The sequence below is a fragment of the Clytia hemisphaerica genome, unplaced genomic scaffold (assembly GCF_902728285.1).
Source record: "Clytia hemisphaerica strain Z4C2 unplaced genomic scaffold, Clytia hemisphaerica genome assembly, whole genome shotgun sequence".
NCBI classification, from domain to species: Eukaryota; Metazoa; Cnidaria; class Hydrozoa; order Leptothecata; family Clytiidae; genus Clytia; species Clytia hemisphaerica.
This window is the reverse complement of record NW_027103968.1, coordinates 2,357,953-2,381,538: the sequence shown is the minus strand read 5'-3', so window position 1 is coordinate 2,381,538 and position 23,586 is coordinate 2,357,953. Positions and strand designations below refer to the sequence as shown.

The 23,586-nt window shown below is 36.1% G+C and overlaps 3 protein-coding genes across 5 annotated transcripts in view; 1 reads left to right on the top strand and 2 right to left on the bottom strand.

Annotated features, from left to right (window-relative positions):
• Positions 1–960: 960 nt before the first annotated feature.
• LOC136810503 (thiosulfate:glutathione sulfurtransferase-like) lies at positions 961–11,455 on the bottom strand. Of its 2 annotated transcripts, none has more exons than XM_067067077.1 (4): positions 11,314–11,455; positions 9,460–9,742; positions 7,957–8,116; positions 961–1,508 (listed from the first exon to the last, which is right to left on the bottom strand). In XM_067067077.1, exons 1-4 carry the CDS (start codon positions 11,389–11,391, stop codon positions 1,454–1,456), a joined length of 576 nt encoding a protein of 191 aa, XP_066923178.1. In that variant the 5' UTR covers positions 11,392–11,455; the 3' UTR covers positions 961–1,453. The 2 variants fall into 2 exon arrangements, with proteins under 2 accessions (XP_066923178.1, XP_066923177.1); XM_067067076.1 differs by having other exon boundaries at positions 1,107–1,508; positions 7,957–8,119; positions 11,314–11,454.
• A 218-nt stretch (positions 11,456–11,673) lies between these two features.
• LOC136810502 (ester hydrolase C11orf54 homolog) lies at positions 11,674–22,025 on the bottom strand. The gene is made up of 9 exons (XM_067067075.1): positions 21,861–22,025; positions 16,734–16,832; positions 15,539–15,612; positions 15,247–15,348; positions 14,778–14,846; positions 14,476–14,559; positions 13,780–13,929; positions 12,883–12,996; positions 11,674–12,369 (listed from the first exon to the last, which is right to left on the bottom strand). The coding sequence occupies exons 1-9, from the start codon at positions 21,991–21,993 to the stop codon at positions 12,196–12,198; spliced, it is 999 nt and encodes a 332-aa protein (XP_066923176.1). The 5' UTR covers positions 21,994–22,025; the 3' UTR covers positions 11,674–12,195.
• Positions 22,026–22,376: 351 nt separating this feature from the next.
• The window catches only part of LOC136810500 (RNA-binding protein cabeza-like), a 15,577-nt gene continuing 14,367 nt past the window's right edge, over positions 22,377–23,586 (top strand). The window contains exon 1 of one of the 2 annotated variants that reach the window (XM_067067073.1): positions 22,377–22,491. In XM_067067073.1, the coding sequence (XP_066923174.1) occupies positions 22,482–22,491 (10 nt within the window). In that variant the 5' untranslated portion in view covers positions 22,377–22,481. The remainder of the gene's footprint in view (positions 22,492–23,586) is intronic. The other variant, XM_067067074.1, reaches the window with a different exon arrangement.

The following is a 23,586-nucleotide window of genomic DNA, read 5'->3' as shown; positions in this document are numbered from 1 at the left end:
AAATTATATTAGAACATAAAGCTTCAATGGCAAAAAAAATATGTCAAGAACATAAGAACATATGCAGGCTTAAAACTAAAAATTTAAAACGCACTAAAATTTCAAAAGTTTTGGATGTTCTTATCAAAAAACGTGTTTATAGGGGCACCAAAATACCAACTTTGGAAAATCACCTACCCAATTTGCCTCATTCGGTCTGTTGAGCGCGTTGAGCGCGTTGAATTTCCTGGCCAAAAAAATGATAATTATATTTCATATATATATTTCAATACATCATCATATCTAAAAAAAAAAATACATTACATCCGAACTAATAATACAACTAAATTTAACTTTAAAATATTTCAATGCAAATTTGTCAACTATTACATAAGCTGAATTGTTCTAAATCATTTCTCAACCACTGTATATTCTCCAGTTGGAAGTTTTAAAGCCCGTAGAAATGGGCTGAATGCTAGGCTGAATTCTTCCATCGATCGCCTACTCTTGGGTACCTAATACCGAGTTTATGTATTTGCACTTTCGAGGACGGTAGAGTGACTGAAGCGATTTGGAAAAACCCGCAATTCCGCCCCGCAAAATCGAGGACGGTAAAAGTGCTGATTTACCGTCGTCCTCAGCTGGTCAGTTTTTAGTAAAATTAGAACCTTATCGTCTCCGTCGCTGAAAAACACACATACATAAACTCGCTAATAGCCGGTGGGGGGGGGGCTGCTAATTGATTTTTCGAAAATTTCCCACCCAGGACATTCTTATTCCAACCCGCTTATTGATTTTTGGGGAAAATTCTTTTGAAAGCTCCCTCTTTTGCCCTAATTCTGCTGTATTAGCCTCCTTTTCGAACCTTTTCCACCCAGGACATTTTTATTCCAACCCCCCACCCCGCTTATTAAATTTTGAGATTTCTTCCACACCCCCCCCCTGCTTATTCCAAACCCCCCGGCTATTAGGTACCCAAGAGTACACGTTTTTTTTTTTTTTAAGAAACACACTTTTAAGAAACACGAGGCTCAGAATGCCTAAAAACTAAGAAACATCTAAGAAACATGCTGAGGCTGAGAATGAGAAAATAAATTTTTTTAATTCGGTTTTTTAAGAAACTTCCAATCAAGGCAAAGTTCCAGAAAAATACTTACATAACAGTCAGAAAATCAATATAGAAGATAGGAAAGTACCGCAGATTAGTCTATTAGACTGTTGTATTATCAACATGCGTCCTTTAAACTTGACAAAGTTTAGAAACATGTAAGAAACATTTAAGGCTCAAAAGGCGGATTTCTTAAGAAGCATTGAGGCTGCTTGGTAAAACCAGTTTCTTAAAAAAAAAACAACGTGTAATCACTTATCAAGAAAAGTGTCTTGACGCCAAGCCTACAATCCTTCAAAAAAGCGAAACTTTCCACCAGCAGGATATGAGCTCTTTCCTGGTAAATTGCACTTCGCTGCTTTTTCTTCACTCCGAGTTCGTTTCGTACCATGCTTTTATACCGCCAGCTAAACTTCGTGTCCTGGGTGAAAAGAAATTGAAAATAAAGTGACGAAGCCCCAAATTTTATCTTGTAAAATTATAGAAGGGGTCTTGTTAAAAATTGTAACGAATCAAACAAATCATTTGCCCTCATCTTCAAAACTTTTCCCTCCCTTATATTATGCGCTTTATCTACCCTTCCCTATAACACTTTCTTATTATGCCCTTTTTATGTTCTGGGAAGGTTTTACACCTCCTTTCAAAAATGAGCTATTGCAAGAAGCTTTCCAATTCCTCTTTCAAATCTAGAAAATGACGTTCGTTAGACCCACTTAATAAAAGGATTTGCCTTGGAATGCTTTTGAAATATAGACAAATTCGGTTAAATCAAGGTTGAAAAACTCAAGCAAGCTGCTTGGGGGGGGGTACTTAGGCAAATGGAGGGTACGGTATGTGCCACCCTTAAGGGTACCTTTTTTGGATTTCCAAAGTCCCGCTAACTGTCGGAAAAATCAGAAAGTCTAATTTCAGTCCCACAAAGGGTCGGAGAAATAGGAAAATTTCAACTTTTTACCCCCGATTTGTCCCAATAAGGGTCGTAAAATTCACAAAATGTTCTATTGTTTTCTCCTTTTTAGTCCCAGTAAGGGTCCAAGGGTCGAAAGTCGGGCGGCAACCCCCCCCCCCGTCAGCTCGCAATACCCTAGTACCCCCGGGCTTTGAACTGCTAAACATTTCACCCACGAAACAACAACAAACAAAAAAAACTATGCGTAGGTCTAAACTTGAAATATTTGACAACATTAAACTAAGCGAGGTATGTTATCAAGTCCACTTTTACATGCTTTTCCTGTTGTTTTCTCAGAAAAAAAGATGGTGGGTGAAAAATGACGTCATACGGAATTGGTCTATAGACGAAATTTCAATTTGAATGGCGCAATGCCTTCTTAAAGTTTTGTTTACTTTCTCTAATTCATGATCGTCGTTGCCAAGGGGATAAGAGTTATTATCAATACTTAAAACAACATTACGGTATTATTTATCATTTTTTTCTTGCAAAAGCAGCAACTTTCTAAAACCATTTCGAGGAATTTAATAACGATAATGACTTTATAGGATGAAAAAAGACATCATATAATGTTTTGAGGAGATTGTGATAACACAGCAGAAGGGACTTAGTAATGTCGTTGGATAGATGGATAGAAAAGAAAACAAAAAATTCAATTTTTAGTGAGAGCTACAATGTACTTCGTGTGCACAGACTTGTTAGAAGCAAACTAACTTTTTAAAATGATCACTTAGGCCCATAAGATCACAAGACGAGTTTTTGACCTAATTGATCATTCAAAAAAAAGTTAGTTTAGGATGTTTCCAGAACATAGTGGCTCTCACTATTTCTAAGTGATCTTTTTTGTGCAACGATGGGGGATACTTTAATCGTAGAAATTTTAGCGAGACTAATTTTAGCGTATATTAGCGAGTCAGGAAAATCTTGTTTATTTTTGGATTTATTTTAGAGAATCACGATTTCAAAAAATTTCGCGTGGATAAATTTTAGCGAATACTCATATTACATTATTGACTGAATTCTTTTTCTAGCATTTCTTTGCACTGTAACCCTTCTTATTGATAAAAATGTATCAAGGCAATATAACCAGAAATTTCGCGCGGATAAATTTTGGCGATCTGTCGATTCGCCGTGTTTTAGCGAGATTTATTTTAGCGAAAGTAGGGAAAACTCGCTAAAACGCTAAAATTAGTCTCGCTAAAATTTCTACGATTAAAGTAACTATGGCGAGTGCTTTCCACATGGTAGCAAAATAAATTTATATGAGATTCCATTTAATCTCCACATACAGGAGGGTGTACATTTCCAGGGGGGCATTCATATGGTCCGACCAACGGCATGTGCCGCTCTTAAGGGTAGGTTTTTCGAGACCCTTGAAATGCACTGTAAGGGTATACTTTTGATGGAGTGCACTACAAGGCTCTTCTTTTAGATGGATACACTGTAAGGGTGTGTTTGGGGGACTACTAAATTGCAAGTCTGACAGTTAAAATCTTATATATCTTTAGTAGTTTTTGATTTGTTTTGCACATTGTGTCGACATCTCAGACTCATTTACAGGTGGTTTCAGTAAAACAAGTCAAACTACACTGTAAGGGTCAGAAACGTTCGATAACATGCAGGGTCCAATTTTGAAAGCCATTTTTTCTGGCGGCACATGCCGTCGTTTAGAAATCGAGGGTAACACGAAAAGAATTTCCAGAGGGTCTAAAGAAGTGTTATTTTTTCATTTTCCAGGGGTAAAATGTTATTCTAAAAATTCTAAAAAGACAGGTTTTAGTTTGTCTTCCGTCACATTGAAATATGAAAAGAACTTTTCTTTGCAAAAGATGTTGCCATTTCCAGGGGGTATCCACACATTTCCAGGGGGCATCCACACATTTCCAGGGGGTATCCACACAATTCCAAGAATGTTTTATTTTCACTCGAGAATGTTCATCAACCTCCTTCCCCTGTATGGATTTTTAATGAAACAGCCCATAATATACTGTTTTTTTTCTTCAATTTTAGAATAGAAAAAAGAATCAAAGAAATGGCTACTTCGAGAGAACCGGTTCATTTGAGGCATCAGCAGCTTTTAGCTGTCATCTCCGTCGGCCAATATGGTCTCCACAAATTGTTGGCTCACTTCGCTTTGAATGCAGTACCGAACTCAACCGATCCTGGTGTGGCATTAAGTCAAATCTTTACAACGCGATGTAAAGAAGTAAAAGATTTGTCAAACATCTCCAAGAATCCAGCAGTGACCAAACTCATTTATCAAGACTACGATAACAACGTGTTCCAACCCTCTATTGACATTTCAGGACTTGATATAAACCTTTTAGTAGAAATCCTACGAGAGATTCAAGATTTTCCAACTTCGAAAACGAACTTCCGATCTAGCTGGGCGTGTACAGATACAACCAACCATCTTAATCAATGTTGCCAGGGTTGTGACCATAAATGCTCATCTTGCGGCAAGGAAGAGTGCAAGAAGAAAAAATGCTGCACAACTGGTCAAAAATGCGGACACCACAAGTGCAAATTCTGCGGGTCCACGAAATATGATTGTCGGAGTGATAAGAGTATTTGTTGCGTCGCTTGCAAGACATGCTTGAATTGCCTACTGAAAAGTCATGGACTAGCATCTTGGCATGAACTATTCAGAAAATTAGTGAATGGTTCTATAAGAAGTATAAGATTGTGTCCGACTCAAGAATTGCGCTTAGCTTTGACCGTAATTTCCATCTTTCGTAACATCACAATGCATTTAACGCCACTGGAGTGTCAGAAGATGGACAATGGAACATTCAATGATCCAAAAGCTCCAATGTATTGCAATTCTTGGCAAGATATAAGAGATACAGTCTGGTATGCTGTCAAAGTTGTTTTAATAAACCATTTACCAGGGACACTGCCACAAGGAGGTCCGCCGAGTCAAACCCTAAGTACCCGTGAGAGGGAAGAACTTTTGCAGTCACTACGTTTCATATGTACAGCTTCAACAGTCGAAGACCTTTCCATTTATAATAACAACATTCAGAAGATTATCCAGTTGGAATCGTTAGTCAATACTGAGAATCAATTAGCCTGTATTTTTGACAAGATCGAAGCAACACAGGCTTGCATGAATGAAAAGACACTTAAGCTTGATGTGTATTTTCGTTTCAAAAAGAAAGTGGACTTTCACTTGGAAAGCAAGGAAGCTGAACAAGTGGAAACGGTCGTAGAAAATGCTTTAGTGCAGTATTTCTCGAAGTCCCTTTTAGCTGTAACACACGATCAGTTTGAAGTTTCCTTAATTCGGTTTTTACGACTTGAGAAACCGAGCCACAGAACCAAAGATATAACTGTGAAATTAGATATTTCTTCAGAGCTAGACTTAAAAGAATATAAAAGCCGAAAATCTGTAGCTTCTAGAAATTTATGGGGGCAGTTGAAACAATTGTTGCAGGAGAAACTACCATTGACGGATGTCAAACTTGACGGCTGGGAGTACGGTTCTATCCACATTACAATGTCTTTATGGAAAGTAGACGAAGATTACTGGCATCCTTACGATACTAGCAAAGTAAGATTTATAATAAACTGGGTTTCAGCTTTAGTAGAAGAGCTTGTACCCGAAAGTACATGTATTTTCAAAGTTATTAGACCTGAGCACAGTGTTTACGACTTCAATTATGAAGAGACTGTAGTGTCGGTCAGTCTTAATGTACAAGTGTTCTCAGTTGAAATTCTAGACAAATTGAAAACGCAAGTATTCGACATTGACGTTTTCAACGAGTCACTACCATTCACTACACCTCGCATTCCATCGATAGATGTAACCGACGAAATATCAGCACGATTAACAAAGACGCCATTGTGGGATGATGAATCAAATATTGACCAACACTTGCTTTTACCCAATGAAAAACCTTCTCAACAAAGGAGCCTAGATTCTGGTTATGGGGGATCTCGAAATCCAAGCTTCGAATTCGATAGCAGAGATGACAAAAAATTCACGAAAAATCTGGTCCTCCCAACCATAAGTTTTCCAATCTTCCCAACTTTAAGGACAATGTCGTCCATTCTACAAAATTTGCTAGCTCCGCCTCCTCGTCGTCCAACCCAGGCCTCCTGCTCTAGACCAAGGCCCGCACATGCTTCGGATTTTTCCCCCGCAGTTGAAGACAGACAACAATATAACAAGCCACAGCAAATGACTTATCTCGGACGAAATTTACCTATCAAGTCCCCTAAAAATCTTTCCACCAGACAAAGATCTCTTAGTTGGCCGTCCGCCATACGAAAAGATGAGCAGTCCATCATACAACAGGCTGCATCGTTTGAGGCGTGTGATAGCACGCGCACACCTCCAAACACAATCTTTGAGGAGAGTGATTAATCACACGCCATAAATTTGGATTTTACTACTTAAAGTTATGCATAGCACTCCTTATCACACGCCTAAAGTACTTTTTAGGAGTGCGATTGACCACACGCCTGGAATTTTCAAATGACAAAGCCTGATACAACAATGTCAATGAATGAAACGGTGGGAATATCAAATCGTACGAAATCAACAAGAAAGTTCAGATGATACTTGGGTCTGTGGAGAATGTAATTTTAAAAATTTGTTAGTTCCTGAATGTGAGGTTTGCTTTACACCAAAGCCCTCGTAATATCCTTAATAACGGGACAGACCATGGTATTATATTCAATTGGCGAACACAAATAAAAACTTTTACACCCTCTTCTCTCAGACCTACTGGGAACTCTTCCCACTGGAAAAGTTGGCCAAAATATCGTCCCTGGTGGAAAATTATCCTCCAATTTTTGCTTCCACTGAAAATAATCAAATAAACCAATCCTCAGTGCAAAATATTATGCTATTTTTACCATCCCCACTGAATTTTTTGACTTGAAAACAAAAGAATTGAAATCCCCAGTCATAAAAAATACAGGAATATCAATCCCAATTGAGTTTTAGTCCGTTATTTTTATCCCCACTGGCTGAATAATCCTCTCCCGGGTCTGTGAGAGAAAGGGGTGTACTTTTTTATATAAAAAATAACTTAATTTGTTCTTCCATTTCGGTTTTTAGGCTCAATGTTGTATATATTTTCTTAATGTTCGCATTGTCTTGACCTGTCTTGATTACTCAAACAACTTCCACGACAATATTAAAAAAATTCGGAGGTTTAAAAACTAAGGACTGTAGAAGTATTCTTTTGAGCAAACTTTTCTTCTGTCTGGTTATCTTCAAACGTGCAAATCAAGCCTTCAACAACGGACATTGAAAGAATTGATTACCTATCTAATTTAATATAATTATATGTCTTTATAATATAGTTCCAAAACCAGTAAATAATGTCCATTTTTTTATTTTTTGGTAAAAAGTATAAAATAGCTTTACATTTGACATTCCATTATTTTATCATTCTTTAATATTGAAAGCCACCCTCAACGAACAAGAAACTCTCATAAAAGTGTTCTACCATTCGACACGCTTCCATATTCGATAAAAATCTACTTGAATAGGCCAATCCTTTCGTATACCTTAAGTATAAAGTTCGTTAATAACAGAAGCTTCTTGTTGTTAATTTTAAAAATTTAAAATTCGTCTCAATTTTGAAACATTTTTTTACTGTACTGTAGTTGAACCGAAACATTAGACGATGCTACCGCGGGAAAGATATACGTGCGCAGAGTTTACAGCCATTGCAGCGGTTTACGGAAAAGAATAGTGGCGGAACAAACGTTACACTGTAAACACCTCCGCCATTGCTTACTCCGCCCCAGGCGCTAACCGCCGCTTATAATTTTATCCCGCCTCCTAAACTATTCCCTTTTTTAGTGATCTTTCGAAAGATTTATGTAACAAACAATTGCATTTGAAAATCGTATTAGATAGAGTCAACTGTATGTAAAATTATAAAGGGAGATCTTTACTTACTCTTCATAGCCAAGACTTCTTAACAGCAACGTAGCTCGTAAACTTCTCACGCCAGCCGCGCAATAAACCACCACATCTTCCCCATCTTCCGGTGGTTTAGGATATCCGTATACTTTTTCGAAGGCTTCATCCGGTAATCGTAACGCGTCCTCTATTTCTCCTGCTGTAAATAAGCATACATCATAAGAGCTTTTTCATAAGAATCATAAGGCTCGAATTTTAAGAGCCATTTTTACGTGAAGAATAATGTTTAAAGTCTCAAAAGTTTGTTCGATTTCTATCCAAGTTTTTATTTAAGTTCTTTGGTTTTAAATTAGGCTTTTACCACTCTGTAAATATATTTCGACCATTAATTAAAAATAATTCCTTTCCCTTCTTTCAAAATTTGAAGAAAGATCCTGATAATATTCCACTCATCGTTATCTTTTCAACGATCCCAAAACCACAATCTAATTCACACTGTACCAAAGTAATTCACATTATTAATTTTAATGGGAGCTAATTTAAAAATGAAACTGTGTCATTTCATAAAAACACGCCAGGCAACCAAAATTTCCTGTCTAGACACACATATTCTTCAAAAGTAAGCCCTCATGAGCAAAAAAAACATCTCATAAAAAAATTGAGTAATTTGACTAAGATGTATTATTTATTTTAGTGTATTTATACAATGTCACTTATTGATAGTGATTATTTTAGATAAACATGCGTTTTTTGAGCAAACAAATTTTTTTGCAAAAATCTCTTTGAGCCATCTTTTACCTATGATGGTACCCTACTTTCATGCAAAAAATAAGAAAATATTAATGATCCGATTTTTCGAAAAAACCGCTTTTTAGCCGTTTTTTTGGCCCAAATTTGCCCAAAAATTTTTTTTCTCGAAAATCAGGCTCCGTCACATTCGATGGTTTATAGTTACACATCTTTGTGCAAAAATTGAGCCAATCTCGAGAAAAGATGGTAACTAACGAACAGACGAACGGACAGAGTTTAATTTATAGGACCTCCACCGGGGTAGGTCCAATTAATAAACGGGGGGGGGGGGGTGGTCCTAATAAGGTCCGGGGGGGTTGGAAAATTTTCGAAAAGTTAACAAGCGGCGGGGGGGGGGCGTTTATTTGGAACCTAAGAGTAAGTCAATCTAATCAGTTTTTTTAAACATAAATTTTACCAACTTTAAAGTTTTATACGCCTAAATTTAAGTTAAGCTTTACTCTACACCATCGAAAGTCTTCATCAATAAGTTCCCATTCTCTCGAAAAACTTGTATACTTATTTTTGGCATGCCTGGTAAAATTTTCAGTTTTTAACATACCCTTTGATTGACTGAACCAAATTTAAAGTTTTATACGCCAAAATTTAAGTTAAACTTTCCTTTATACCATCAAAAATGAATCGACAAAAAATCTCAATCTATAACCTCACAATTTCTTGGCAAACTTGTATACATTATGGTACGCACCCGGTAGATTTTTGGGAAAGTCATTTTCTGTCTCAACTTACCTGGTATAAGGACAGAGCCTGGTATTTTCCCATCAAATTCTACTTCCATTGGTTCCCGTACGTCAATAATGTACATCTTTTCATCATTCGCAACGTCTTCACGCAATTCGTCACATGAAACTTCATATTCATTTATAATGTTAGTGTTATAATTACGTAAGTTAGACCATGGTAGCTGAAATGGACTATCTTGCCGGAAAGGTGACGTAAGAAATGGCCAATGAGTGGTATAACCGACTGGTCTAACGTTTTTAGATGTTAGTACGCTTTTCTTAGATCCACCCTGAATTTTGCATGAATAAAAATGAACATTAATAACAATTTTGAATACCAGATTGATATTACTGACCCTGACTAGGCGCTAATTCGCAATCTTTAATCGAACTTTTTTTAGATGTGGTACCCTAATGACACCCTGTCTCACAGCCACAGTGGAACTTTTTTCCCAATGGAGAAAGAAATTCTATTGTTCAAAGGTTAATCTTTAAACCTTTAATTTCGAGTGGGGTTGAAATATAAGTCAAGTGGGGCTAAAATTCCAGGGTATTTTCCTACCGGGAACGAAATTTTTACCAATTTTCCAGTGTGGCTGGGGTCCCAACGGATCTGTGGCACAGGGATGTCTAATGGTAGCACTACTCGATGTGGTTCAATTTCTAAATCAAAGAGATTTCCGGTAAAAATATGGTTTCACCCGTATTGAGTAGTACCATCAGGGTACCATTTTCAAAAAAAGTTTGATCAAAGATTTGTGTTGGCCAGGATCGATAAACTTGTGTCCAGGGTATGTAAAGGTCAATGCTTGGAATCGCAGAAACTACTTATTATGATGGGGTATTCCAGAAAAAGTCTAAACCCCCTAAGTTGAGGATGTGTGACGTCCAAGGTGGTCTGGAAAATAAAAAATCAAAAGGTGGTCTGGTTCTTCGAGTGTAAAATGAGGATAAAATCCAGGGTGGTAAAAAAATAAAAAAAAAATCCAGGGGGATCACCTTTCCCAAAAAAGACCTCCTCAACATGTACAATTTTTTCTGGAATAACAATAGGTGAGAAATCCACCTATAAACCTAATGTTTGGGGAGACTCAACGATTATGATTAGAATGTACGGGTCTGTAGTAAAACCTCCGACTCAAGTGAGAGCTAAAATAATTTTTTAGAATTTTTTTCCATACCAACACCACATTTCGAGAAGAAGTATTTTAGTACACGTGGACTAAAATATTTTGGGATATCTTAGTTATTCTTTCGCTATACCTCTTCATCATTAAAACTCAAGGTGTATGAGATTTTAGTACTAGCCCCCACTCTAAGAATTTTCTAAAAAGACTCGAATTCATGATATACATAACGTAATGTTTCCTACGGAAAGACCCCAGTTTTTGCCAGTAGTGGCAAACTTCATACAACTTTTGTCTAGTTTAAATTTGCCACTAAAACCGGTGTATTTCCGTAGAAAACATTACGTCATGAATATCATGAATTTGAAATTAAATATCTCATCAAAAATAATTGTACTGACCTCGTTGTATTGCTGTTAGGTTAATGGCGCGAGGGTGTATAAAATCAGAGACCTTGTATGCAGGCAAACCGTAGTGCAGTGGTAGATCATCCGGCTACGGTGCGCAAGGTTGTGGGTTCAACCCCCAGCCAGGTCATACCAAAGATTCCCAAAATGGTACTTGATGCCTCTCGGCTTGATGCTCAGCAATTAAGAGAAGGATCAAGGGTAAGTGGAGCAATCCAGGGAAAGGAGTGGCGCCCTCCCTTACCTTCGGGTAGACAGCTATCGAAAGAAGAGCCTCCGGGTCGCCTCAGACTTACAAAATAGTAAAAAATAATAACAAAGACTTACCGGTATACTGCAAAGACATCTTCTCATTTGGTTTAAGTTCTTTGGTACAAACAGTGCCCTAACACGTAGAGGAAACATTTTTGACTGTTGAACCTTTTCCAGTGTTTTTTTTTATCAATGATATACTTTATGTTAGTTTAGTTAATCTGTAAAAATAAGGAAACAGGATGGATAATTCTTTGCAACATATGTTATTACGCAACATAAAAAAGTTGGATTTCAGTTTTTTTATATAATTTATGTGACGTGGTTTTACTTAAAATAGTTATGAAATGAAACAAAACACCAAAGATAAAGAAGTAATTCTGAGTTACAAAATAATTACGAGATTAGCAGGATAGTATGAAGCTCTAGAAAAGGTGGAGGAATATCTAATAAATTTAATTCCAATAAGAAAATTGAAAAATAATTCTACTACAAAAAAAACTTCCTTAAAATTCTAAAAATTCGAACAAAACATACAAATCATGCTCTGTCATCTCATATCTCGTATTTCATACAATTTTTTATCCAAAGGAATAATTCAATAAAAATTAAAGTGACTAGAAATAGTATATTCCTATCATTTAGTTATCAATGCAACATTCAATTGTATCCATTGCTAGTGTAAAATATGTTCTCAACTATTGATGATATGCACCACTTTAAAAGTTCTAGAAGACTCTCCCGAAAAAGTTAGTTCCCAAAAACCTCACTTTTGAAAAAGTAAAATTCGTCAAAAATATATGTCTTTTAAAAAAACCACGGATTTACATCAATAAACCAATTTGTTTCTTAGTCCATCCACATGTAGCAATATTATTTTAACTACTGCATCGAAAAAGGAATTTATTGATAAAAAGCAGGAAATATTTTTGACTTGATGAAGCGTAACAAAACATTTCAATCACGACCTACAGCGTGAGTATTTAAAGGCCTATCCACACGTAGTAATTGTTCAGCTACTACAAAATAAGCTTCATATTCAACTTCTTCAGGAGTTGTGTCGTAATGATAATGGCCTCCTTCGCCATGGTGGCTGAAACAATGTGTGTGCTCAATACGTAAATCATATCCCTAGAAAATAAAGGTACAGTTTACACTCGTCATCTTTCAATCCCGTGGGATTGTCAAGTAGAGATCACAGCCTGAAAAATATACAACTGAGGTTAAAAGGTTACTTGAAATAGAGAAAACTGCTATTTACAATTTGCATCATTTTGTGCTGTTTCAAAAGTCTAACTGAACACTCCTTTTGCTAAGAGTTTTATCTTGAATATAGTACAGTAAGTGGGTATAGTATCAAGTTTTAGTTTAAAAAGATTGAAAGATTTTAATAGACCCTCTTCTGTTAAAAATAGCTTGACGTAAACAGGTTGTTGGAAATAGACGGTAATAGAGGAGAGATAACATCGAAGTCTATGAGCATTACTGTTATCTACAAGCCAGACGCAGTTTTGTGCGCTTTTAGAAGTCTAATCGAGCACTCCTTTTGCTAAGAGCTTTATCGTATAGTATAGTTTTAGTTTCAAAGGATTGCAAAATTAATAGACCCTCTTCTGTTAAAAATGTCTTGACTTCATTCGTTACCTGATCAACGTTATAAAAGACACTCAAACAGACAAGAGGTGAACTTGAAACATTGAACGTCAGCCAATTATTCACAGCTTCGTCAGTTTCCAATGGTGTACAACTGAAGTCTGGCTAGAAAGGGGAAGAGAAATAAAAACATCACATCAGAGTATAATCATCCTCAGAGTTGGGCTGTTCCATTAAAAACCATACAGGGGGTGGACGAACCTTTTCAAGGCAAAAAAGAAATTATTGAAAATGTGTGGAAAATTTAATAAAAAAGAATTTCCAAAAAAACCCTTGGAAATTTTTTTTTTCATACCTAAAAGTGAGGATGGACGAACTAGAATCAGGTTATTCACCTCCTTCAAATTTCAGAATAACTTTTTACCCCCTTGGGAAAATGAAAACACACCCCCTGGAATTTTTCTCAGATTACCCTCTGGAAATGTTCGTCCAACCCCTCTGTATGGATAAAAAATGGAATGGCCCATTGCATGAAGTTTAAGCAGATAAGAAACCCAGTTAAAATTATAGAGTGTTCAAAATTATCCATAGCCATCAGTACCAAGCATCAAATCGGACATATCTTAAAAACCCATGTGTGACGTTTCATTTCATTTGGGATCTGGCCAGAGACACATTCGTCACGAATCGAAGACCCATTTATAAAAAAAAGAATCTTAAGTGGGATTTTACAAATTCAGAACGTTTCACTATTTTGTGTATTTTTTAATGTTGGCACGACCAGAACAATAGAAAAATATTTTTTGCACCCTATTTTATTTTGACACACCTATTCTGCCCGAAAAAATTAACGGGATGATTGCAACCAGAAAGCAAACTCACACAAAAGACCATAATTGTTAGCACCAACAAATAATATTATATTCCCCTTTAACAGTCTAAGCTCACCATGATATGTAGCTTAGCTTTACCATTTTTGATAACAAAAACTCCACCAAGTCCTATTATCTTGTCCGGGGAATACTCAGTTAAAACTTTCCTAATAGCTAGTGGAAAGTTTTCTTCAGATAAGCGTGTTTTAGCATTGATTTTTATGACCTTTAGAAAAAGAAGAAAAATGAAATCATTAGATAGATACTCTAATGCTATGAGAGCTGAAAATGACTAAAAGAGGAAATAAACTTTGTCAGTGATAACGAGTTTTGTTCAACAAATAATTTCTCCGAAGAAAAAGTTCTCCTATTTGGACAAATCAATTTATCGTTAATTTGAAGGACAAATTCACAAAGATGAAGATAAACAAATTACGAATTACAACCATGGCCATTAAAAATTGGCAAAGAATCTTAAAAACTGCAAGTACTTTTAAGTGCCTTAATAACGTAATGTTGGTTTTAGTTTTAACTCTGAGTTTAAACATGAGACTTAAGACTTAGGAGCTTAGGATTCAAACGCTGGTGAATGGTCCAGCTAGTTTAAGCTGGAAGCCATTATACCCCTCCCAAACGAATTATCTGATTATAGCCTGAAAATGTCATTCTTGCCCGTACTTTAGATTCTGTGAAAAAGCAAATACCGACATATTCTGACCATGATTGTAGTTCAAAAATATTAAGGGTAAAAACTCGAAGTTTAATTTTTTACCTTTCCTTGTTTGCCTTCAGAGGCTAAAAAATTCCCAAGTAAACAAAAATCTTTTGCTTGTATTTGTCTCAAGTTACATGAATTCTAAAATTAAAAGTATAGTTCAGTAGCTTGAGTCAACTCAAATCTCCTATTTTAAACTTGACATCTCAGCAAAGCTTGAGCCTAGGTATTTAGGCAAAAAGGGTACCATGAGTATATGTGCGGGTGTCAACAAAAATTTCAAAGTATACCAGAAGTGTCATAAAATTTGTTATCAAAATTAATTTAAAAAAACAAAACAAATTTCTTTACATACATACATCATCTCTGACTGTTGCAACATAAGTTTGAACATTCTCAGATTCCCCCGTCTTCAAATTAGCCATCATCTAAAAGTGTGTAAACTATAATTACAAACAAAGCTTGGAAAAAAATGTCAAGAATAATCAATAGATATAGCAGCTAAAGACATCAATTTAATATTCTAACCCTATCAGAAAACAAGTAAAACTAAAAGAAGATGCAAAAGCCAGTGTAAACGTGAATCAAAATCAAGTAAAACACTTCTTTTAAGTTATCATTAGATGGAATCTATTTGGAACTGAGCTAAAGCTTATACAGTGATGCTACGGTCTGAATTAATAATTTTCTACAGAACAGATCTTTGACAAGGTCAGTAATAGTAATAGAGTAAAAAATTATAATGACAAGTTGAAATTACAACACATACTATTTAACAGTAACAAAACATGCTATTTAATCTGCCATAGGGTGATAAAAATACAGTACCTCTGAATTAACCCCAACAACATGACATGGCCCAGCCCCAGCTCCAATAAAAAATGTGTCTTTGATTCCTGTCAATTTTGCAAGTTCTTCAAATTTGTAGATCTAATATAAAACAACAAAATAAATCGAAATCCAACAGCTGATCAAAAATATTATAATTTAAACAAGTTCTCAAATGTCATTGCCTAATTGTCTTTTAACAGCAAACCTTATAAATCTTAAAATTTGAACAAGAGAAAAACCTAGTATATTAACTTGTAGATATCATACAAAGATGTTACGATTTTCAAACCTTGTCTCTTTGAACTGTAGGAACAAGATATGGTGGTCCACCAACATCTAAATTCTTTGGACTGCCACAGATTCCTACAAAATTACTATTCTATTAATTAATCACATAATACGCTAACGTACTGTAACGTACATTATCATGATATTGACAAACAAGTGAATATATACAACAAACAAGTCGCTTATATAGAATTGAAAACTATTCCTAATAGCACTCTGTCTTTATTAATACTATTGTTGAATACCGTAAGTTGATCTAATGCCGACATCCCTCATCTAATTCCAACAGGTTGAAAACATCTTTTTTTTTTCAATCACAGTGACTACAACCTTCCTTTTGATCTGATCTCTAAGAAGGTGTCAAATGAAATTTTAAATCTCATTGATCGGCTGATTGGTAATTACCAAACCTAACAGACTTGAATTACAATTGAAAAAAATATTACCAAAACTAAATCGATCAGAGAAAAACCCAACTTTAACAAGTTAGAGATGTTTACAACACTTGGGTAAATTAATGCGTGTCCAAATTTTCGTTAATTTTTTGGAGGCAATTCCACCCCTCCTAGCATAATAAATTATACCTTTAAAGAAGCGCATTACGATGAAAAACATGAAAATCAGTGTTACTTAAATTTAGGTTTTGCCAATTTTGCGAAAAATCACAAAACCCAAAAAATGCTGACGTCAGCAAAACTTGTTTTTTAAATAACTCCAGTTTAGCTAATGGTATGAACATGAAATTGGACCAAAGTTGCACATCATTAAAAAGATCATTTTGAAAATTTTTTTTTTGAAATTTTGCTGATGTCAGCACTTTATCGCAAATTTTCGTATTTTGCTGATTTCTGCTGACGTCAGCAAAATTTGAAAAAAAGGATTATGCAAAAGTGTTTTTATTAATGATATGCAACTTTGTCCAAATTTCATGTTTATACCATTAGCCAAACTTGAGTTATTTAAAAAACAAATTTTGCTGACGTCAGCATTTTTTGGGTTTTGTGGTTTTTTGCCAAATTGGCAAAATGTAAATTTAAGTAAGACCGATTTTCATGTTCTACATCGTAATGCGCTTCTTTAAAGGTATAATTGCCTCCGAGAAATTGACGAAAATTTGGACACGCATTAATTTACCCGAGCAGGCTAAGTTTGTGTCCACACTATATCAAAAGCGTTAAAATTTCATACTTTGTTACCTTTGGCAGCTAGTCCCCATGGTTTCTCCGTCAAATTTGGACAGTCAACTTCATTAACTGAAACTTCTTTGAAGTACTTTGGCAACCCTTGGGATAGAACTAGAAGTAGAAAGATTGAAAAGATAAATGTTATTGACAAGCGTCAGAATGGTCAGTCAAATGAATTCTTGAATGACCATCAAATTTTACTGGCTACTTATATCTGTAAGTCTGGTTTAAATTTTAGAAAATATCAACCTCCTGTGCTTGTCTATTGAAGATAATCAATTCCCAAGATTTTGCCATTGAATCTCAATTATTGCATTCAATTTGTTGAATTTCTGTTGGTTCTATTCAATCAAATCAATAACACACTGATATGTAATGTATGATTAGTAAAAGTGTGTACAAAATTTTTTGTTGTCATTGTTCTTATGCTGGAGTCAGTCAGTTTTTGATTATTCAACATGAAACTGTAATTAGGAATAAGGCCAAAAAAAAGGATTCTTGTTTCCGGAAATTCGGGTGAAAAAAAAACTCACCCAGGCAGCCGCCAAATTTTTTCTTCTTCACATTTTTAGATTTTTCTAACACTCTTGATTTTTTTCTCTTTCTATTTATGTATAAATGTAAATTGTATAAAAATGTCTGCGATCAAATGCACGAAAAGCATCGTTAGAACAAACAAAAAACGAAAAAAAAAAAGAGAAAGGGGAAATCATTTATATTTACAATTGACGTCACAAATATTATACAATACTAATATTTAATAAGAATGTTTGTTTGTCTTTGCTGTATATTATTTACTCTGCTACAAAACCTTTGTTTGCTTGAGAAAACGTTTTGCTTTTTGAGCCTAGTTGTCTGAAATATTCAGTTTAAATTTCTAACAGCATAAAAAAAAATTTCTTTTTTGCGGCCGGGTTACTTTCAAAAATAAGTTCACCCGAACGATTTCCAGATAAAAGACTACTTTTTTTTTGGCCTAAGTCCATGCAGCAGCAGGTTACTTCTTTTTACAAAAAATTTGAGTTTGTGACAAAATCATCACCGGAGTTTCTAGTTTTAACCCCAAAACTTTACACCCTTACTGTTGAACTTGAGCGATTTTACGGTGATTTTACCTACGAAAAAGACAATTTCGGGTTTGCAGTGGTTTTTTTACCTGCCATACCATGGCCCCCGTCACCGGGGGGGCCAGGGGGGCCATGGCCCCCCAATATTTTGCAAAGTATTTTTTTTTTACTTTAAAAATTCTTATATATACCGTTTAGAGGGGTGAAATAAGGGTAAAAAGTGGAAAATTTTCTTCGTCGCCCAACCATGGTGGGCGACATATTTTTATGGCCCCCTCAATTCGATTTGCACGCCGGGGGCCATGCATACCCGTTGCGTTGTTTCTATTGACGGTTTGTGCTACTTCAAAAATTCTCCAAAAGGTTCTCCCCCCATCATGAATCTCTCCCCCAATCAGCTTTAGTGCCCCCCCCTAACATTTGAAAAGTGGGTGATGAAACCATGTGGAAAGCTACAACAAAATACAAAATAAATACTTGAAACGAGGTGATGCTATCCTAAAGGTATTATATCAAATGGAATGAATAAATTTTACTCAATAAGTAATGTAAATACCGTCAACTGCTCTTGGGACAATTGGTTGAAACATGGAACTGTTGATATCTGGCCTGTATTTTCAGTTACTGTGAAATCTCTTTGACAACAAATTTGTTTTGATAACTCCACCAAGTTTAATCAATCATACTTTCTGTCCTTCTGTCTGCCCTTTTTAACTTTTGTTTTCATTTAAAATGACCAGGCGCCGAATGGAGAATATTAGAGAGCTCCGCCGCCTAACCGCCTACCGCTCGATGAGATTAACAAATAGTGAGTGTGTAACTTGCCGGGCGAGTGACGTCAAAGGCTCACATTCGCGTGTGTTTTCCTTTACGGATTTTTTTCATATTTCGATTTAAAAGCATACTCGGTGCAGAAGAGAAATCGTGTATTTTTTAATACGCCGTTCATTGAACTCAAATCAAATGACTTTGGAGGTTCGGTGAAATAATGGTTGAATGGCCGTCCCATGTTGCGTAAGATAGTCCCAAGTTGGAGCAGTTGACAGTAAATCAGGATTAGAAACTAGGCTAGTCTTACCTCTTTTATCTTTTCCTTTTACAACAATACAATGCTGACAAGTTGACACAACACCATGTGTACATGTACATTGACAAGTAATCCCTGAGAGAATCTTATAAATCTGCAACAAAACGAAGGTCATTCTACTATTGCTTCCCATTTCTATTTCTATTTCTTTGGTGAGTTTGCAAGGAGGCTTTGGCCTATTTTCGCAACTATAGACGCTTTCAATGAGCGCCCCGTCAGCACCTTGGACTGACTACCCAATTCCCCTCATATGGCATGGGTTGACCCAGGCGAAGGTTCATTCACTTGCCAAGTGAACCGCTGCGAGTGGGAATCGAACCTCAGTCGCCTGTGCAGTAACCAAGGTCAATGACAACTATACCACAGCACTCCTTCACAGCTGTTTATCAAATTTAAGATATCAACAAGTCCCATGTTGCGTACACTCGTCCCAAGTTGGAGCAGTTGACGATAGGTTTAAGTTTTGACTGTCTGTTCTCCCAAGCTTGTATAGAATAGGATATCTGTTTTCTCCCAGAACATTCAATCTGTTTCCAATGCAATATCATCTTTTTGGAAACAGATATCTGTTTCTCAATTTATATTATGCCAGGGGATGTCAATCGAAAAATTTGATTACCGAATCAATCGAACTTAATCGAAGCCAATCGAATGATTGATTTTCGATTAGCCCAATCGAATTTCACATCTTTTTTTGATTGGATTCGATTACCGTTCAATTGGTGTTCGATTACCGTTCAATTGGTGTTCGATTACCGTTCAATTGGTGTTCGATTGGCGTTCAATTGGTGTTCGATTAGTTTCGATTAGCTTCGATTGCATATACTTTTCGATTGATTTGATTAGTTTGATCAATGTTCGATCAATTTGATTTATGTTCGATTGGCATTCGATTAATTCAATTTATGTTCGATTGGCATTCGATCAAATTTTGTTCCGTTTTTTTTGTAAATTCGATTTTTGTGGTTCCGTATTTCCTCTATACTGCCGCCCTGTTTTAAGGCCCTGTTTTAAGCACCTCCCTTAATATAAGAGCTGCACTGTGATCTCAAGTTTCAAAATTAGCGCTTCCCCCAATAAGCCCTGCCATCTAATAACCGCTGAATTAATATAGTGTACGGCTCGCGTATTACGTGACAGAACCAACACCACAGAACTATCTCAGTAGTAATAATTAAAGACACTCCAGAAATATAAATAAAATCTTAAGTTCGAAATTAGCGCTGAAATAGGATACAAATGGTATTTCGGAATTGCGGAATTCGACCGTGTTTTCTTCGGAATTTCGGAAATCGGGCAAAATTTATTCGGTATTTCAAAATTCTGATATTTTTTCGATATCGGAAATCCATGAATTTTTGCTTCCAAATATTGATATCATAACTTTTTTATCCCCCTTTTTTTGGAATTCATTACATACATGAAAAATCAAAAATGAAACATTAGTCAAAACGAGGAAAAATACCCCAAAAAATTGGTATCGGAGTGGTGGGAATTTTTAATAAGAAACACCTTAATGCCCCCAGAGGGCTTTTACGCTCCCACGTGATAAGCGCCGCACTCAATCAACTCCATAATTTCACTAAAAGTTTGCCTTAATGTCCTTTAAATCTTGTGTTTTTAAGCTGGATCAATTTTTCTTTCAAATGGGTTAGGGCCTAAGATGGCGGTGATTTGAGGAAACAAGGTAAGTTAGTTTGCTAACTTTTAGGTTCTAAATTGGAATAATTCGATTGGTTCGATTGGCAATCGAACGTTCGATTGACATCCCCAGACGATCTCAATCAAACGGAATTGACGATCGAACCACTCGCACCAAATTGAACGCAATCGACCCATTGAAATTTGATTGTCGAACGCAATCGAATCTCAATCGAATGTCAAAATTCTGGGTAATATTCGATTGGTTCGATTGTTGTTCAACTGGTTCGATCGTCGATTCCATTCGATTGAGATTGTCTGGCTTTATTCTTGCAGCTTCACAACATCCAAGCTCTCAAACATCACAAGCTGAATGAAATTACTTTCGATTTCCCGTAGAAATTATGCGATGAACATCCGGGGTCAATGATCACGATCGAACGCAATCAACGCAATCGAACGCAATCGAATACGTCTGGGAAATCCTCTCAATTGCACGCTTGTGTTCCGAGGGCGTAAGCGCGCAATGGTTAATTATGCCCGCTCCCGCCCGGTTGAAATTCTTAGGATTTCAAGGGGTTTTATTCTAATTCGGGGCGAAGGCCTTTAACGGGCATCCGGTTATGGAACTTCTTCTACGAAATTTTGAGTAAAACTGCCCTAGGCTTTTGAAATTCAACAGAGCTTTCGGAAGGAATTGCGTGTCAAAAATATAGGAAATTTTAAAGCGTGCAATTGCAGGCTTACCGCAAAAGCCGTCACCCGTCAATCTTGCTTAACGCTTACCGCCCCGTTTCCGAACAATTTTGATAAGCGTGTAGAAAATATTGATCTGTTTCGATGTCATCAGCTGGAGCGGGGAAACAGATGATTTTAAGGAAAAGGTCTTTCCTAGAAAATCGAATCTGTTTCCACATTTTTCAAAAAAGCTCTATCCTGGAGAAGGGAAACAGATACTGATATTTTGGGGAAATTGGCTTGTTGGCTGCCCAGGGGGGGGGGGTCTAGAGCGGACGGGGGGTGCCCGCCCGCTTAATTTGGACCCTTAATAAAAAAGAGAAAACAAGAACAGGTTCTGAATTTTACAACCTTGGCGGGACTAAGGTGACCAATTTTGACCAAATTTGATCTTCGGTGGTAAAAGTTGAAATTTTCTATTTTCCAACCCTTAGTGGGAAATTTTGATTTTCTGATTTTTTCCTTTTTGGAAGCCTAAGGACCCTTAAGGGCCACACCAACCCCTCGATTGCCTGGAAAAAACAAACCCCCCCCCCCGGGTTGGCTGTTTCTGCTGACATGTGATATGTCAAACGAGAGTTATTCGAAATAATTGAAACATTTTACCTTTACAAATGTCTTCATTGCTTGGAACGAATAAATCTTTAGTTTCTGTTGGATACATGGTATTCTTATGGTCATCTACTTCTGGCGTCCTCTGACCTGACTGGTCAGCGATGTCTTTAGATGCTTTCCGCATGGGCACTTTCGTTTTCAAATACGCTAGTCTATTTCAACTTAGCTTATCAATTTATTTTTCTTCTATTTAGGACTATTGATCCGAGATTTTTCTACTTAGCTGAACGAAAATTCAAGTTGAATCCTTGGTTATAATCGAATGTCAGCTCAGTGAGACGGGGGTTTATTTCCATGCGATGCTCCTACTATCTTCCATTATTCAATGGAAAAAATTTAAAAAATCTTAATTCTTCAAAGATCAAATATAATCATTAAAATATTGCTCAAATCCCAAATTTAGATGGCTAGAATCAAATTATATACACATCTAAAGTTTTTTTTTAAATGTTTTTTACCTCCGTTTTCAACTTTATCGAAACATCTGGGAAGCGCGATCACGCTCTTCTCCTTTCAAAATGAACCATCAGTGACTCCAGACTTCTGACAAACAAACACAGAACCACTGAAAAATAAAAAGAAGAACCACAACTTAACAGAGAAGAATTCAAGATGTCTCAATGTAAGATTTGTTAAGATTTCTTGAATATCTGATATTTATTTTTAAGGGATTTAAAGTGAAGAAATAAGGACGTTAGTAGCAAAACTTCTGCCTTTTCCAAAATCTACCATTGATTTTTTTTCATGCAGGTTTATCCTCTCTTGTCAGGCATTTCGGGTTTCTTTGATTTTCGTTAAGAATTCGAGAACTGTTTGATTGAAAAAATTTGTGGACTGCCATTTCAAATAAAAATGAAAGATTGACAGAGTCAGTCTGGCCTTATTTTTTAGCAATAGGAAATAGTAAAATTTTATATATCTATCTAATCAAGTAGCTGAAAGACTTGGCCTACACTTTCTGCATGAAAAAATATTGTGTCTGGACTTAAGGAAAATTTAGAGAAAAGAATGTAGGCCGAGTATTAATGAATAGTATTAATGAAGATACAGGATTGGGCTATTCCAAAAAAAATTTATACAGGGGTATTGACAAACTTTTTCAACTAACCCCCTTGGAAATTTTGAATAACAAGCTATCCCCTGGAAATCAAGGGGTAGACCCCTATAGAAAGTAAAATTTTGTGAAAAAGGGGCTGGAAAACAATTATTGATGTCAATTTATGAAGAGAGAACCCCCTGGAAACCAATAATAACCCCCTTGGAAAATGTGAAAAAGGAACAAATACCCCCTGGAAAATCAAGGCTCAGACCCCCCTGGAAAAGTTCAATACCCCTGTATGGTTTAAAAGTGGAATAGCCCATTCTGGCACAGAATTCGGTGAAACTAATTTTTTGTTGTTACTACGGTTGACGCTCTCTAATTCGACGTTCTACTATTCGATACGCTCCCTTATTCGATACATTTTAAAGTCCCAGTCATCAAGAATTTCTCATAAACAACGCTCCATTATTCGATAAGCTCCCTTATTCGATGAAAATTCAATTCCCAATGATAATCGAATTAGAGAGCGTCAACTGTATTAACATTGTGATAATCGTTATTCATTTTTTTTTTTATTATTTCTTTTTTCTTTAGTTCTGTAACAATTTTTCAGTTTCTTCTATTTTCCCCATTGTATTAGAGAAATCTATTTTTTTGTAAGGGTTATCCTGCTGC

Excerpts from the sequence above, each read along its gene's own strand:
- LOC136810502 (XM_067067075.1), bottom strand. The coding sequence starts at position 21,993 with ATGCGGAAAGCATCTAAAGACATCGCTGACCAGTCAGGTCAGAGGACG. Across the intron at positions 16,833-21,860 it reads CAATGAAGACATTTGTAAAG|TTCTATCCCAAGGGTTGCCA; the intron begins GTAAAATGTTTC and ends TTCTACTTCTAG. Across the intron at positions 14,560-14,777 it reads TTGCAACAGTCAGAGATGAT|AATTCATGTAACTTGAGACA; the intron begins GTATGTATGTAA and ends TTTTAATTTTAG.
- LOC136810503 (XM_067067076.1), bottom strand. The coding sequence starts at position 11,391 with ATGTTTCCTCTACGTGTTAGGGCACTGTTTGTACCAAAGAACTTAAAC. Across the intron at positions 9,743-11,313 it reads GATGTCTTTGCAGTATACCG|GGTGGATCTAAGAAAAGCGT; the intron begins GTAAGTCTTTGT and ends TGCAAAATTCAG. Across the intron at positions 8,120-9,459 it reads AGGCTCTGTCCTTATACCAG|CAGGAGAAATAGAGGACGCG; the intron begins GTAAGTTGAGAC and ends GCTTATTTACAG.